At 47.9% G+C, this 15,000-nt stretch overlaps 1 protein-coding gene across 1 annotated transcript in view; it reads left to right on the plus strand.

Moving 5' to 3' along the window:
- Positions 1-15,000, plus strand: part of LOC138349729 (sodium channel protein para-like) — a 147,780-nt gene that overhangs the window by 92,904 nt on the left and 39,876 nt on the right. The window contains exons 12-16 of the mRNA XM_069310355.1: positions 551-713; positions 2,038-2,234; positions 3,166-3,370; positions 10,440-10,553; positions 14,726-15,000. The exon at positions 14,726-15,000 is cut by the window's right edge and continues 4 nt beyond it. Of these exons, the coding sequence (XP_069166456.1) occupies positions 551-713; positions 2,038-2,234; positions 3,166-3,370; positions 10,440-10,553; positions 14,726-15,000 (954 nt within the window). The remainder of the gene's footprint in view (positions 1-550; positions 714-2,037; positions 2,235-3,165; positions 3,371-10,439; positions 10,554-14,725) is intronic.

A 15,000-nucleotide genomic window follows, 5' to 3' on the forward strand; every position in this document is an offset into this window, starting at 1 on the left:
CCGTGTGTACACTGGGAGCATTATGTCCGTGTGTACACTGAGAGCATTATGTCCGTGTGTACACTGGGAGCATTATGTCCGTGTGTACACTGGGAGCATTATGTCCGTGTGTACACTAGGAGCATTATGTCCGTGTGTACACTGGGAGCATTATGTCCGTGTGTACACTGGGAGCATTATGTCCGTGTGTACACTGGGAGCATTATGTCCGTGTGTAAACTGTGAGCATTATGTCCGTGTGTACACTGGGAGCATTATATCCGGGTGTACACTGGGAGCATTATGTCCATGTGTACACTGTGAGCATTATGTCCATGTGTACACTGTGAGCATTATGTCCATGTGTACACTGTAAGCATTATGTCCGTTTTCTGAATGCCGAGGTTTACCGCTCCCTGAGCGATGACTGAGCATACTCTCGCGGACGAAATGCTCACACTTATACAATGACCAATGGACCTTTTCAATGAACATCTTCAGTCTGCTGTATTGTATTTTTTCCTTTTTGTTAATATTAGTGAATATTGGTATTTGTGTTGTGTGGCGACAGTTGCGAGTGTTCAAGCTAGCCAAGTCGTGGCCGACCCTCAACCTGCTCATCTCCATCATGGGCAAGACTGTGGGCGCCCTCGGTAACCTCACCTTCGTCCTCTGCATCATCATCTTCATCTTCGCCGTCATGGGCATGCAGCTCTTCGGCAAGAACTACATTGGTAGGAAGTGTGGCTTGTCTGTCTGTTTATCGCTCTATCTGTCTGTCTGTCTGTCCGTCGGTCCGTCTGTCCGTGTCTCTCTCTCTCTCTCTCTCTCTCTCTCTCTCTCTCTCTCTCTCTCTCTCTCTCTCTCTCTCTCTCTCTCTCTCTCTCTCTCTCTCTCTCTCTCTCTTTCTCTCCCTCTCTCTCCCTCTCTCTCTCTTTTAATTTAATTGTGTAACATTTGGGTGTCATGTAATAATGAAAACAGTTAGTGTAAATTGTGGGTGCATTTGGGTTATTAAATACTGTATATGTTATTAGTAAACAATAAATTCTTCCGTTTTTCGTCGGCTCATGTAAAATTAATTGTTTAATGTACTCACCTGTGATGACTAAACCTCATATCAGAGAGTGAAGAAGCGACGACGTTTCGATCCGTCCTGCACCATTATCAAGTCGTTTAACAGTCATTTCAACAGTCATTATCAAGTCTGGACCGAAAGGTCGTCGTTTCTTCACTTTCTGATGTGTAATTTGGTCATCATATCTTTAGTCACGTCATTGTGACTCATCGTCTGCGTACTCACCTGTGTATGTAGGAACCGGGCTTTAGCTCATTGGCCCTGGTTTTTGTTGTATTTACTTATGAATCATTGTTAAAAGCCTACCTCCATTCCTTCACACCTCCAGGTGGGGGTTTGTCTTGATATTTTGAGGAACTTGAGCCGCCCACGGGCTGGTCTGTACCTGCTCTCCCCCCAGCCCGTCTGCTCCCCCCCCCCAGCCCATCCGCTCTCCCCCAGCCCGTCCGCTCTCCTCCCAGCCCGTCTGCTCCTCCCCTAGCTCGTCCGCTCCCCCACCCCCAGCCCGTCCGCTCCTCCCCTAGCTCGTCCGCTCTCCCCCCTGCCCTTCCGCTCCCCCCCCAGCCCGTCCGCTCTCCCCCCCAGCCCTTCCGCTCCCCCCCCCAGCCCGCCCGCTCCCCCCCCCAGCCCATCCGCTCTCCCCCAGCCCGTCCGCTCTCCCCCCAGCCCGTCCGCTTTCCCCCCCAGCCCGTCCGCCTCCCCTAGTCTGTCCGCTCCGCCCCCCTCCCCCGCCAGCTCGCTCCCCCCCACCCGGCCCGTCCGCTCTTCCCCAGCCCGCCCGCTCTTCCCCAGCCCGTCCGCTCTTCCCCAGCCCGCCTGCTCTCCCCCCAGCCCCCTCACTCTCCCCCCCTGATACATCCTCCGATCATTCTTCCAGGCTTGATACATTCATTAATGAATCTTTCAGGTTTGAAGTTTTGCTGGTACAGAAACTATGTGGCGGGCGGCAGGTGAGCAGCTGACTCTCTCTTGTGTTCCAGACAACGTGACGCGGTTTCCAGAGAGTCATGATGGCCAGCTACCGCGCTGGAACTTCACGGACTTTATGCACTCCTTCATGATAGTGTTCCGGGTGCTGTGTGGGGAGTGGATTGAGAGCATGTGGGACTGTATGCTGGTGGGAGACTACTCCTGTATACCCTTCTTCATGGCTACCGTCATCATAGGTAACTTGGTGGTAAGTAGCAGAGGCAGAGAGTGCTTCCCTCAGCTCACTTGGTGGTAAGTAGCAGAGGCAGAGAGTGCTTCCCTCAGCTCACTTGGTGGCAAGTAGCAGAGGCAGAAAATGCTTCTTTCAGCTCACGTCAGCACGCGTCTTGCACATATAGACTACACAGGTAAGTTATCATGTGTGGCCGAGGTAAGATAACAGCCCCCGTGGTGTAGTGGTTAAGACGCTCGCCTGGCGTTTCGCAAGCGCTTTGTCCTGGGTTTGTATCCTGACCGGGGAGGATTTACTGGGATCCTTAACTGTAGCCTCTATTTAACTCGACAGTAAAATGGGTACTTGGTTGTTAAATGATTCTTCGCGGGGGTCGTATTCTAGGGACCATAGGATTAATGACTTGCCCGAAACGCTACGCGTACTAGTGGCTGTATAAGAATGTAAGAACTCTTGTATATATAAATAAATACAAAAATAAATAAATAAAGATGAGAGTAGGGAGGCTATTAGACGGTGTGTTCCCTGCGCCTCCCGGTTCCCTATGGAGGCGGCTATAGTCTAAGAATGTGTTCTTATGCTCACCTATTCTTTCCCGTGTGGAATGTGTAGGTTCTTGGTGGATACCATATCCCTTCTGCGTAAGTGGTTACTAATGCCATCCCAGCAAACACACACGTAATGGTAGCAACGGTAAGTAGTAATGATGCATAATTATGGTTACTGTGCACTCAGCTAGTTGTGCTTGAGGGGGTTGAGCTTTGGCTCTTTGGTCCCATCAACCAACTGGTGAAGGGAGAGTGTGTGTGTGTTGTTAGGATGTTATCACATGATATTGTATATATGAAATCAATGTTTTCTGGTCAATGGAAGGGGTTTAGTGCGTGGGGCCAGCAGGAGAAGGGGCAGAGGTAGAGGGGAAAGCTAACTTCACTCCTGGTGCCAGGTGCTGAACCTGTTCTTGGCCCTGCTACTGAGCAGCTTCGGCGCCTCCAACCTCTCCGCGCCGGTGAGTGATGGTGAGCCAAACAAGCTGTCCGAGGCCTTCGACCGCATAGCCCGCTTCAAAGCTTGGGTGAAGGGTTCCATCATGAACGGTCTGAAGCACATCCGCGCCAAGCTTACCAACCAGATCAGCGATCAGACACCAGGTTGGTCTCCCCCTCATCACACACACCATCACTATCAGGTTGGTCTCTCCGTCACCACACACACCATCACTATCAGGTTGGTCTCCCCCTCACCGCACACCATCACTATCAGGTTGGTCTCCCCCTCACCGCACACCATCACTATCAGGTTGGTCTCCCCCTCACCACACACACCATCACTATCAGGTTGGTCTCCCCCTCACCGCACACCATCACTATCAGGTTGGTCTCCCCCTCACCACACACACCATCACTATCAGGTTGGTCTCCCCCTCACCGCACACCATCACTATCAGGTTGGTCTCCCCCTCACCATACACCATCACTACCAGGTTGGTCTCGCCCTCACCACACACACCATCACTATCAGGTTGGTCTCCCCCTCACCACACACACACCATCACTACCAGGTTGGTCTCCCCCTCACCACACACACACCATCACTATCAGGTTGGTCTCTCCCTCACCACACACACACCATCACTACCAGGTTGGTCTCCCCCTCATCACACACACCATCACTATCAGGTTGGTCTCCCCCTCACCACACACACCATCACTACCAGGTTGGTCTCCCCCTCATCACACACACCATCACTATCAGGTTGGTCTCCCCCTCACCACACACCATCACTATCAGGTTGTTCTCCCCTCACCACACACCATCACTATCAGGTTGTTCTCCCCTCACCACACACATCATCACTACCAGGTTGGTCTTCCCTTCACCACACACAATTACTACCACCAGCACTTACCACCATCACCGTCCACCACAACCACCTCAACCTCCACAACCACCTCAACCTCTACAACCACCGCTGGTACCTCCACCATGACACCCACGTCTACATTTAGCTTCTAAATCACTTCACTTTGCAATGCTTCTCTTCAATATATGGCACTGTGATCAAGCAACATTTCGCACTAAATGGTAATCAGGAACGGTAATCATAATTTTGTTTAACGGCATATATTATATTCTCCCGCACTCGCACATGCACAGATTTATAAAGAGAGTACCACCTCTAATTGAACTCCGTCTCATGCACGTGTATATTATTGATAAGTTAACTGCCTATGATTGTTCTTGAAGTCACAAGATGACGCGGAAAACAACACATGAGATCATAAGCATTCATTCATATATGTGTGTGTATATATATGTATATATATATATATATATATATATATATATATATATATATATATATATATATATATATATATATATATATATATAAATTTGTGAGGGTACCATATATGTATATATATATATATATATATATATATATATATATATATATATATATATATATATATATATATAAAATATATATACACACACACACATTTAATTCAATATGACTGCATATTCTGTATTGATTATTTTCTTGTTTAATGCTTCTATCCCTCTGACTAGTGCTCTTGCATCTGGGTTTAATTGGAAGAGGAGTTCTGCAAAAGTCATGTTCGTTCGAGGTGAAGAAAAAGAAATAAATAACTGTAAAATGTATTACACTTATTATAAAATTACACAACGTTTCGAACCTACATGGTTCATTCTCAAGCGATGTGACAGTACAGGGCATATTTCATTTATACCATTAGGAGGTCAGGTGTAGACAAATGGATCGAAGAATGGGTTTACCACTTACCCACTGCTCCGAATGGAGTAACGTGAGTAGGGAGTTTGAAAGAATAACTCAGGTGTTGGTGAACAATGGATATAGCAACACAAATAAACACTGCTATAAGAAGCCACCTGGACCGATGGTACAATCCTGAACCTAGAACAGAAACCACAACATTTCCAATAAAATTATATTACAAATCAACTATGCTCAGTGAACATAAAAAAAGACGAAATAATAATGAAAGAAATAATTCGTAAAGGAATAAAAAGCATTACTCCTGACCAAAACATAGACCTAATCATATTCTATAAAACAAAGAAGACTACCGACCTCCTTATTAAAAACAGCCCGAAGCCGACGGAGAACCCTTTACAGCAGTCAAACGTTGTATACATGTACACTTGCCCCCACGAAGGATGTAACCTTCAGTCTAAGTACATAGGTATGACGTCGACCAAGCTGACGAGGTATTTGACCTGTTATCTTCAAACCGGTGCCCCCAGAAATCACATGAGACAAGCCCATGACATCACCTTAACAAGAGAAATGCTGAATAAAATCACTTGTACAATAGACAAAACCCAAGATGTAAGAAGATTACAAATTCTTGAAACAATCCATATAAAAATAGAACAACACACCATAAATACCCAAATTACGAAACTATTCACTCTACCCACCTTGAGAATAAGAACAAGACTAGAACGTGAAGATGCCAACATAGAAGACACTGTTCAACATGCCACGCCCACTACACCTGATTAATCTTTGTATGTGTTTCGTACCCTATTTCGCCTTATTTTACTCTTTTTCGCCTTTATTCCTTATTCTTAATCCATTTGTATACCCTACAAAACCCATTGCTCGATAAGTCCAATTCGGGCTCACCATAGCCCGTGCTACTTAGAACTTTTTGTTCCCAGTAGCTAAATCTATAACAACAACATCCATTTGTCTACACCTGACCCCATTGTTCGATCCATTTGTCTTCACCTGACCCCCGTAATGGTAAAAATACAATACACCGTGTACTGTCACATTAGGTCTGTGCATTAGAAAACAGGATGAAACAAAGGATAGCCACCATAACAGCAAAACTTATTGGAACCACCGCCAGACTGTCAATCAAAGACAGCATACAGAGATCCTTTCAGATAAACCTTCAATTTAGAACAAGCACATGGATGGATAATTTGGTCAAGACTCTAGAGAAAGTGGACCTGAAATGGACCATTAGAAACAAAGTGGAAGATAGACCATATCAACACTTTTGGCAGCCTCCTTCATGGGAAGAATCGAGTTTAAAGATAATCATTGAATTCAAGATTTTCTTTCAGCTAGTGTTACCATTATTTCTCCTCGTGTCATTCCGATATTGCCCCCGAGGAGGGTCCCTCTTCCTAAGTTTTGTAAAACTTTGACCCACGTGACTAAAGCTTTTACATCTTCTACAGTTTTGAAACAGTAATAATGAAGAGCAGCATTGTCAAGTTATTCATACAGATTTCCTTAGGCCTGATAGATGACATCACCGTAGTCCTGATAGATGAGATCAGAGTAGGCCTGACAGATGAGATAGATGACAAGTCGTGTACAAAATAGTTTTGTAAAAGCCACAGACTGCAGTGTATAGAGGTAGAGTAGCAGTGAATAAAGGTAGAGTAGCAGTGTACAGAGGTAGAGTAACTGTGTACAGAGGTAGAGTAGCCGAGTGTAGAGGTAGAGTAGCCGAGTGTAGAGGTAGAGTAACTGTGTACAGAGGAAGAGTAGCAGTGTACAGAGGTAGAGTAGCGGTGTACAGAGGTAGAGTGGCGGTGAACAGAGGTGGAGTGGTGGGGTACAGAGGTAGAGTAGCAGTGTACAGAGGTAGAGTAGCGGGGTACAGAGGTAGAGTAGCGGTGTACAGAGGTAGAAAAGCGGTGTACAGAGGTAGAAAAGCGGTCTACAAAGGTAGAGTGGCAGTGTACGGATGTAGAGTAGCGGGGGTACAGAAGTAGAGTAGCCGGGTACAGAGGTACAGTAGCAGTGTACAGAGGTACAGTAGCGGTGTACAGAGGTAGAGTATCGGTGTGCAGAGGTACAGTAGCAGGGTACAGAGGTAGAGTAGCAATATACAGAGGTAGAGTAACAGTGTAAACAGTGTACAGAGGTAGAGTAGCGGGGTACAGAGGTAGAAAAGCGGTGTACAGAGGTAGAAAAGCGGTCTACAGAGGTAGAAAAGCGGTCTACAAAGGTAGAGTGGCAGTGTACAGATGTAGAGTAGCGGGGGGTACAGAAGTAGAGTAGCCGGGTACAGAGGTATAGTAGCAGTGTACAGAGGTACAGTAGCGGTGTACAGAGGTAGAGTATCGGTGTACAGAGGTACAGTAGCAGGGTACAGAGGTAGAGTAGCAATATACAGAGGTTGAGTAGCAGTGTACAGAGGTAGAGTAGCTGTGTACAGAGGTTGAGTAGCAGTGTACAGAGGTAGAGTAGTAGTGTACAGAGGTAGAGTAGCGGTGAACAGAGGTAGAGTGGTGGGGTACAAAGGTAGAGTAGCGGTGAACAGAGGTAGAGTGGTGGGGTACAAAGGTAGAGTAGCGGTGTACAGAGATAGAGTAGCTGTGTACAGAGGTTGAGTAGCAGTGTACAGAGGTAGAGTAGTAGTGTACAGAGGTAGAGTAGCGGTGCGCAGAGGTAGAGTAGCGGTGCACAGAGGTAGGGGAGCAGTTTACAGAGGTAGAGTACCGATGTACAGAGGTAGAGTGGCAGTGTACAGAGGTAGAGCAGCAGTGTACAGAGGTAGAGTGGCGGTGTACAGAGGTAGAGTGGTGGGGTACAAAGGTAGAGTAGCGGTGTACAGAGGTAGAGTAGCGGTGTACAGAGCTAGAGTAGTGGTGTACAGAAATAGACTGGCAAACAGTAGTAGTAGGGTGAGGTAGAGTGGCAGTGTACAGAGGTTAAGTGGCGGTGTACAGAGGTTGAGTGGCGGGGTACAGAGGTACAGTAGCAGTGTACAGAGGTACAGTAGCGGTGTACATAAGTAGAGTAGCGGTGTACAGAGGTAGAGTAGCAGTATACAGATGTAGAGTGGCGGTGTACAGAGGTTCAGTAGCAGTGTACAGAGGTTGGGTAGTAGTGTACAGAAGTTGAGTAGCAGTGTACAGAGGTAGAGTAGCAGTGTACAGAGGTAGGGTAGCGGTTTACAGAGGTAGGGTAGCGGTTTACAGAGGTAGATTACCGGGGTACAGAGGTTGAGTGGCAGTGTACAGAGGTAGAGCAGCAGTGTACAGAGGTAGAGTAGCGGTGTACAGAAATAGAGTGGTGGTGTACAGAGGTAGGGAGGCGGTGTACTGAGGTAGAGTAGCGGTGTACAGAGGTAGAGTAGCAGTGTACAGAGGTACAGTGGCGTTGTACAGAGATAGGGTGGCGGTATACAAAGGTAGAGCAGCAGTGTACAGAGGTAGAGTGGCGGTGAACAGAGGTAGAGTGGTGGGGTACAGAGGTAGAGTAGCGGTGTACAGAGGTAGAGTAGCGGTGTACAGAGGTAGAGTAGCGGTATACAGAGATAGAGTAGCGGTGTTCAGAGGTAGAGTAGCAGTGTACAGAAATAGACTGGCGGTGTAAAGAGGTAGAGTAGCGGTGTACAAATGTAGAGTAGCAGTGTACAAAGGTAGAGTAGCAGTGTACAGAGGTAGAGTGACGTTGTACAGAAGTAGAGTAGCGGAGTACAGAGGTAGAGTGACGGTGTACAGAGGTAGAGTAGCGGTGTACAGAGGAAGGGTGGCAGTGTACTGAGTTAGAGTAGCGGTGTATGGAGGAAGAGTGGCGGTATACAGAGGTAGAGTAGCAGTATACAGAGGTAAAGTGGCAGTGTACAGAGGTAGAGTTGCGGTGTACAGAGGTAGAGTAGCGGTGTACAGATGTAGAGTAGCGGTGTACAGATGTAGAGTAGCGGTGTACAGAGGTAGAGCGGCGGTGTACAGATGTAGACTAGCGGCGCACAGACGTAGAGTAGCGATGCACAGATGTAGAGTAGCAGTGTATAGAGGTCGAGTGGCGGTGTACAGAGGTCGAGTGACGGTGTACAGAGGTCGAGTGGCAGTGTTCAGATGTAAGAGTAGCGGCACACAGATGTAGAGTACCGGTGTACAGATGTAGAGTAGCAGTGTACAGAGGTAGAGTGGCGGTGTACAGAGGTAAAGTTGCGGAGTATAGAGGTAGTGGCGGTGTACAGAGGTAGAGTGGCGGTGAACACAGGTAGAGTGGCGGTGTTCAGAGGTAGAGTGGCGGTGAACACAGGTAGAGTGGCGGTGTTCAGAGGTAGAGTGGCGGTTTACAGATGTAGAGTGGCGGTGTATAGAGGTAGGATATTGGTGCACAGAGGTAGAGTAGCAGTGTACAAAGGTAGAGTAGCAGTGTACAGAGGTAGAGTGGCAGTGTACAGAGGTAGAGTAGCAGTGTACAGAGGTAGAGTAGCAGAGTACAGAGGTAGAGTGGCGGCATAGAGAGGTAGAGTAGCGGTGTACAGAGGTAGAGTAACAGCGTACAGATGTAGAGTGGCAGTGTACAGAGGTAGAGTGGCGGTGAACAGAGGAAGAGTGGCGGGGTACAGAGATAGAGTAGCAGTGTACAGAGGTAGAGTAGGGGTGTACAGAGGTAGAATAGCGGTGTGCAGAGGTAGAGCAGAAGTGTACAGATATAGAGGGCCGGTGTACAGAGGTAGAGTGGCAGTGTACAGATGTAGAGTAGCGGTGTTCAGAGGTAGAGTAGCGGTGTACAGAGGTAGAGTAGTAGGGTACAGAGGTACAGTAGCAGTGTACATAGGTACAGTAGCGGTGTACATAGGTACTGTAGCGGTGTACAGAAGTAGAGTAGCGGTGTACAGAGGTAGAGTAGCAGTATACAGAGGTAGAGAAGTAGTGTACAGAGGTAGAGTAGCAGTGCACAAAGGTAGAGTAGCAGTGCACAAAGGTAGAGTAGCAGTATACAGAGGTAGAGCAGCAGTTTACAGAGGTAGAGTAGCGTTGTACAGAGGTAGAGTAGCGTTGTACAGAGGTAGAGTAGCGGGGTACAGAGGTAGAGTGGCGGTGTACAGAGTTAGAGTAGCGGTGTACAGAGATAGGGTGGCGGTTTACTGAGGTAGAGCAGTGGTGTACAGAGGTAGAGTAGTGATGTACAGAGGTAGGGTGGCGGTGTACTGAGGTAGAGTAGCGGTGTACAGAGGTAGAGTGGCAGTGTACAGAGGTAAAGTAGCAGTGTACAGAGGTAGAGTAGCGGAGTACAGAGGTAGAGTAGCGGTGTGCAGTGGTAAAGTAACGGTTTAGAGGTAGAGTAACGGTATACAGAGATTGTGTAGCGGTGTACAGAGGTAGAGTAGCGGTTTACAGAGGTAGGACCAGAGCTGGACAGTGGCATGATTAGTGAGTCAGTGTTGACGCGGCGTCTTACAGACCCACGGGACGGGGAGGCCGACGACATCATGATGGACGGACAGATGGCCAACAAGAAGCTCCCCAAGGACCACACCCACGTCGACATTCCCATGGACGGCTTCGACTTTGTAGGTGAGTACGCAGTGGAAATGGTTACCCCCACCAGTATTTCAAGTCCATCCATCTTTGCAAGACTTACGGGATCACTATAGCCCGTTTCTCATGGACATTTCGCTCTGAGTAGCTAAATCTAAAACAACAACTTTTGCAAGACCTAAGTTACAGCCCTGCTCTTGTGCCAGGTAAGGCCACTGCGGGCTCACCAGAGTCCATGCTACTTGGAACGTTTTGTGTTGAGTAGCTGAATCTAACACAATACTAACATTTGCAAGACAAAACATCCATCTTTGAGGCCGATCCAAGCTCCTATGGTTCAAGGCATACCTGTACCGTGTTGCATAGGGTCACGGTTGTATGTATGTATGTAATGTAACGGTTCGCCTCCGGGAGAACATCGTTCTCTCCACCGCAGAGATTTTAGCATAAATCTCCGCCACCTCTGACAGCCTGGAGACAAAATAGGGTGTTCATCTGCTCTTTTCCAGCGATTCACACTTTGAGAAGATATTCATCACCACCGCCCCGACCACCCTGCAAGACGCTACCTGGCGGACAGGACCGTTTTTGCCAGGAAGACCGACCGCAACGACGACGACATCCTTTCCAGCATTAACGACCAGAACACGATGCTGACAGCGGTAAAGACCATTTCCAACGCCGAAGTAGAGTAACGAATAAACTTCCGACAGCTGCTATACCCGATGACCCAGCTTCCACAACTGCTACCGAATCCTCCGCTCCGGGATCCCTGATCCGACCCCCAGGAAACCCTCACGGTCCGGCCACAGCGACTCGGCAGTTGTCGGAGCTTGTCCCACTGACAGGGACGGCAGCAGCCCCCAGGACAGCTGACCAGGGCGACGAGGCCGATTACGATGACTCGCCCGACTCTGAAGATGAACTCAAGGAAGCCGATCACGATGACTCCACCGACTCCCATGCTTCAGTCGATGTCACCGGCTCTCCTGCTCCTCGTGAGGCCGCCCCGGGACCATCTCCAAATCCTGCACTGGCACCAACCAGACTGACAGGCTCCCATGCTGCCTCCTCACGGTATATCCGACATGGCCACCTACTTTCCAAGGAGGACAGATAGCATAACTCCATAATCCACAACGACTACTGGGAATAACTCCATAATCCACAACGACTACTGGGAATACAAGTGTAGGGAAGCAGGAAGGATCCTTCGCATGGTCGTTTCTCAAGAACACCTCTATCACCTCTGCGACTTCGACACCTTGAAGAAGGAAATTCGACCAGACTACCAACTTCGGCGAACTGGGATAAGGAAACCAATCCTCTTACAACATCCAGACATCTCCCCCTAGACAGGCCAACTGTGGCCAGCCCTGCTGACTCCTGTGGCACTCAACTGTAAGTGTATACCCCATGAATTCACCGGTCTGACCAGCTTTATGGTCTTGGACTGGATTGGTGCATCCATGGACCCCATCCCTAGTACCAGCTATTGATACAGATATTGGTTCCGAAGAGCCTCCACATATGGGCTCACCATAGCCCGTGCTACATGGAAGTTTTTTTCTAGTAGGTGAATCTAAAACAACAACAACAGGGTAACCGAAAACCCCCCACATCTCCTGTGCCAGTTAAGTACGACGGGCTCACATTAACCCATGCTGCTAGGGACTATTTGTTCAGAGTAGCTGAATTTAAAACAACAACAACACTAGGGTAACCCACAACCCGCACATCTCCTGTGCCAGGTAAGTACGACGGGCTCACTATAACTCGGCCTGCTAGGAACATTTAGTTCAGAGTAGTTGAATAAAAAACAATAGGGTGAACCACCACCCGCACATCTCCTGTGCCAGGTAAGTACGATGAGCTCACCATAGCCCATACTACTAGGCACTTTTAGTTCCGAGTAGCTGAATCTAAAACAACAACAGAGTAACAGACCACCCGCACATCTCCCGTGCCAGGTAAGTACGACGTGCTCACCATAAACCGAGCTGCTAGGAACTTAGTTCCGAGTAACTGAATCTAAAAACAACAGGGTAACCCGCACATCTCCTGTGCTAGGTATGTACGACGGGTTCACCATAGCCCGTGCTGCTAGGAACTTTTAGTTCAGAGTAGCTGAATCTAAAACAACACTAGGGTTATCCACCGCCCGCACATCTCCTGTACCAGGTAAGTACGATGGTCTCACTATAACTCTTGCTGCTAGGAACTTTTAGTTCAGAGTAGTTGAATAAAAAGCAACAGGGTAAACCACCACCCGCACATCTCCTGTGCCAGGTAAGTACGACGGGCTCACCATAGCCCGTGCTACTAGGAACTTTTAGTTCCGAGTAGCTGAATCTAAAACAACAACAGGGTAACCCACCACCCGCACATCTCCTGTGCCAGGTAAGTACGACGTGCTCACCATAGACCGAGCTGCTAGGAACTTAGTTCCGAGTAGCTGAATCTAAAACAACAGGGTAACCCGCACATCTCCTGTGTCAGGCATGTACGACGGGCTCACCATAGCCCGTGCTGCTAGAAACTTTCAGTTCCGGGTAGCTGAATCTAAAACAACAGCAATGGGTAACTCACACTCAGAGACACTTCAAGATGCTTCACGACCAAAGACCACATTCACTCCAAACATCTACCACTTACGGGCTGTTCGTGTCCGTGCCACCTCTTGGGTGGCTTAATCATTATCAATCTGGTAATCCACCTCACTATTCTGTGGTACACAGTGGCATTGGTAATCCCACTTCGCTGTACTCTATAGTACACAGTGGGATGGGTAACCCCAGTTTGCTATACTGTATAGTGCACAGTGGGATGGGTAACCCCATCTTACTATACTGTATAGTACACAGTGGGACGGATAACCCCACTTCACTGTACTGGATGGCACAGTGGAACTGGTAACCCCACCTCACTATACAGTGGGATGGGTAGCCCCACCTCACTATACAGTGGGATGGGTAGCCCCACCTCACTACAGTACACAGTGGCACGGATAACTGCACCTCGCTGTACTGTATAGTACACAGTGGGATGGGTAATCCTACCTCACTATACTGTATAGTACACAGTGGGACGGGTAACCCCACCTCATTGTACTGGACAGTACACAGTGAGGTGGGTAACCCAACCTCGCTGTACTGGACAGTACACAGTGGGGCGGGTAACCCTACCTTGCTGTATTCTATGGTACACAGTGGGACGGTTAACACAACCTCACTATACTGTATAGTACACAGTGGGATGAATAACCCCACCTTGCTGTACTCTATAGTACACAGTGGGATGAATAACCCCACCTTGCTGTACTCTATAGTACAAAGTGGGACGGGTAACCCCACCTCACTATACTGTATAGTACACAGTGGGATGGGTAACCCCACTTGGCTGTAGTAGATAGTACACAGTGAGAAGGGTAACTCCACGTTGCTGTACTTTATAGTACACAGTGGTATGGGTAACCTCACCTCACTATACTACATAGTACACAGTGGGACGGTTAATCCCACCTCACTACACTACACAGTGGGACGGGTAACCCCACCTTGCTGTACTGGATAGTACACAGTGGGATGGGTAACCGCACTTCACTGTACTGGACAGTACACAGTGGGACGGGTAACCCCACCTCGCTGTACTGAACAGTACACAGTGGGACGAGTAACTCCACTTCGCTGTACTTTATAGTACACAGTGGGACGGGTAATCCAACCTCACAATGCTGTATAGCACACAATGGAATGGGTAACTCCACCTCGCTCTACCCCATAAACTATATACTGTACTTCTACAACCTTCAGCAAACCTCTCACAGAGGTCATTGTCATCGTTGCTCTTAGTATTATTTTTGACGTGTAAATTTGTCACCTAAATAATATGCTGTAATCTGGTGTCATAATGTTATGTTTCAAATACTAGAAAAAAGTGAACTAGTTAATTTGTATTCTACATCTATTATTCTTTTTAATTAAATAATTGTTTTCCTCTACGTTTTATTGTCAATTAAATAAGCTTCACACACGTTTGGCTTTTGTCTTGTGAACATTCAAATATCCTCTTTGGAAAGATTTACTTTTTATCATTTAGCTTTTTTAAGACATTTGAAGTCATTTACAGACGAGTCAGTGTAGTTGTTTTTATTAAGAATTTAGGGCTGTGGCCCTAAAGGTGCTAACGTGTTTCTCCCACATCTCCAGATGGTAAGATCAAGAGCAACTCGGTCATCAACAACAGCAAACACATCGGCAACTCCATCAGCAAGGACAACCGAGGAGAGATTATCGAAAACGACTACAGCAACAAGAAGGTCCGCCTGGAGGAGGACGCAGTCAGCAACAACTCGCTCGGCTCCCACAAGAATCGCAAGCTGAAGAGCGACAGCGGAAGCCACAAGGGTTCCTCAGAGTCCCTCGACGACGGCGAGGAGAAGAAAGATGCGAGTAAGGAGGACCTGGAGGATGGTATGCTACTT

This window comes from Procambarus clarkii, chromosome 67, assembly GCF_040958095.1.
Source record: "Procambarus clarkii isolate CNS0578487 chromosome 67, FALCON_Pclarkii_2.0, whole genome shotgun sequence".
In the NCBI taxonomy this organism is placed as follows: Eukaryota; Metazoa; Arthropoda; class Malacostraca; order Decapoda; family Cambaridae; genus Procambarus; species Procambarus clarkii.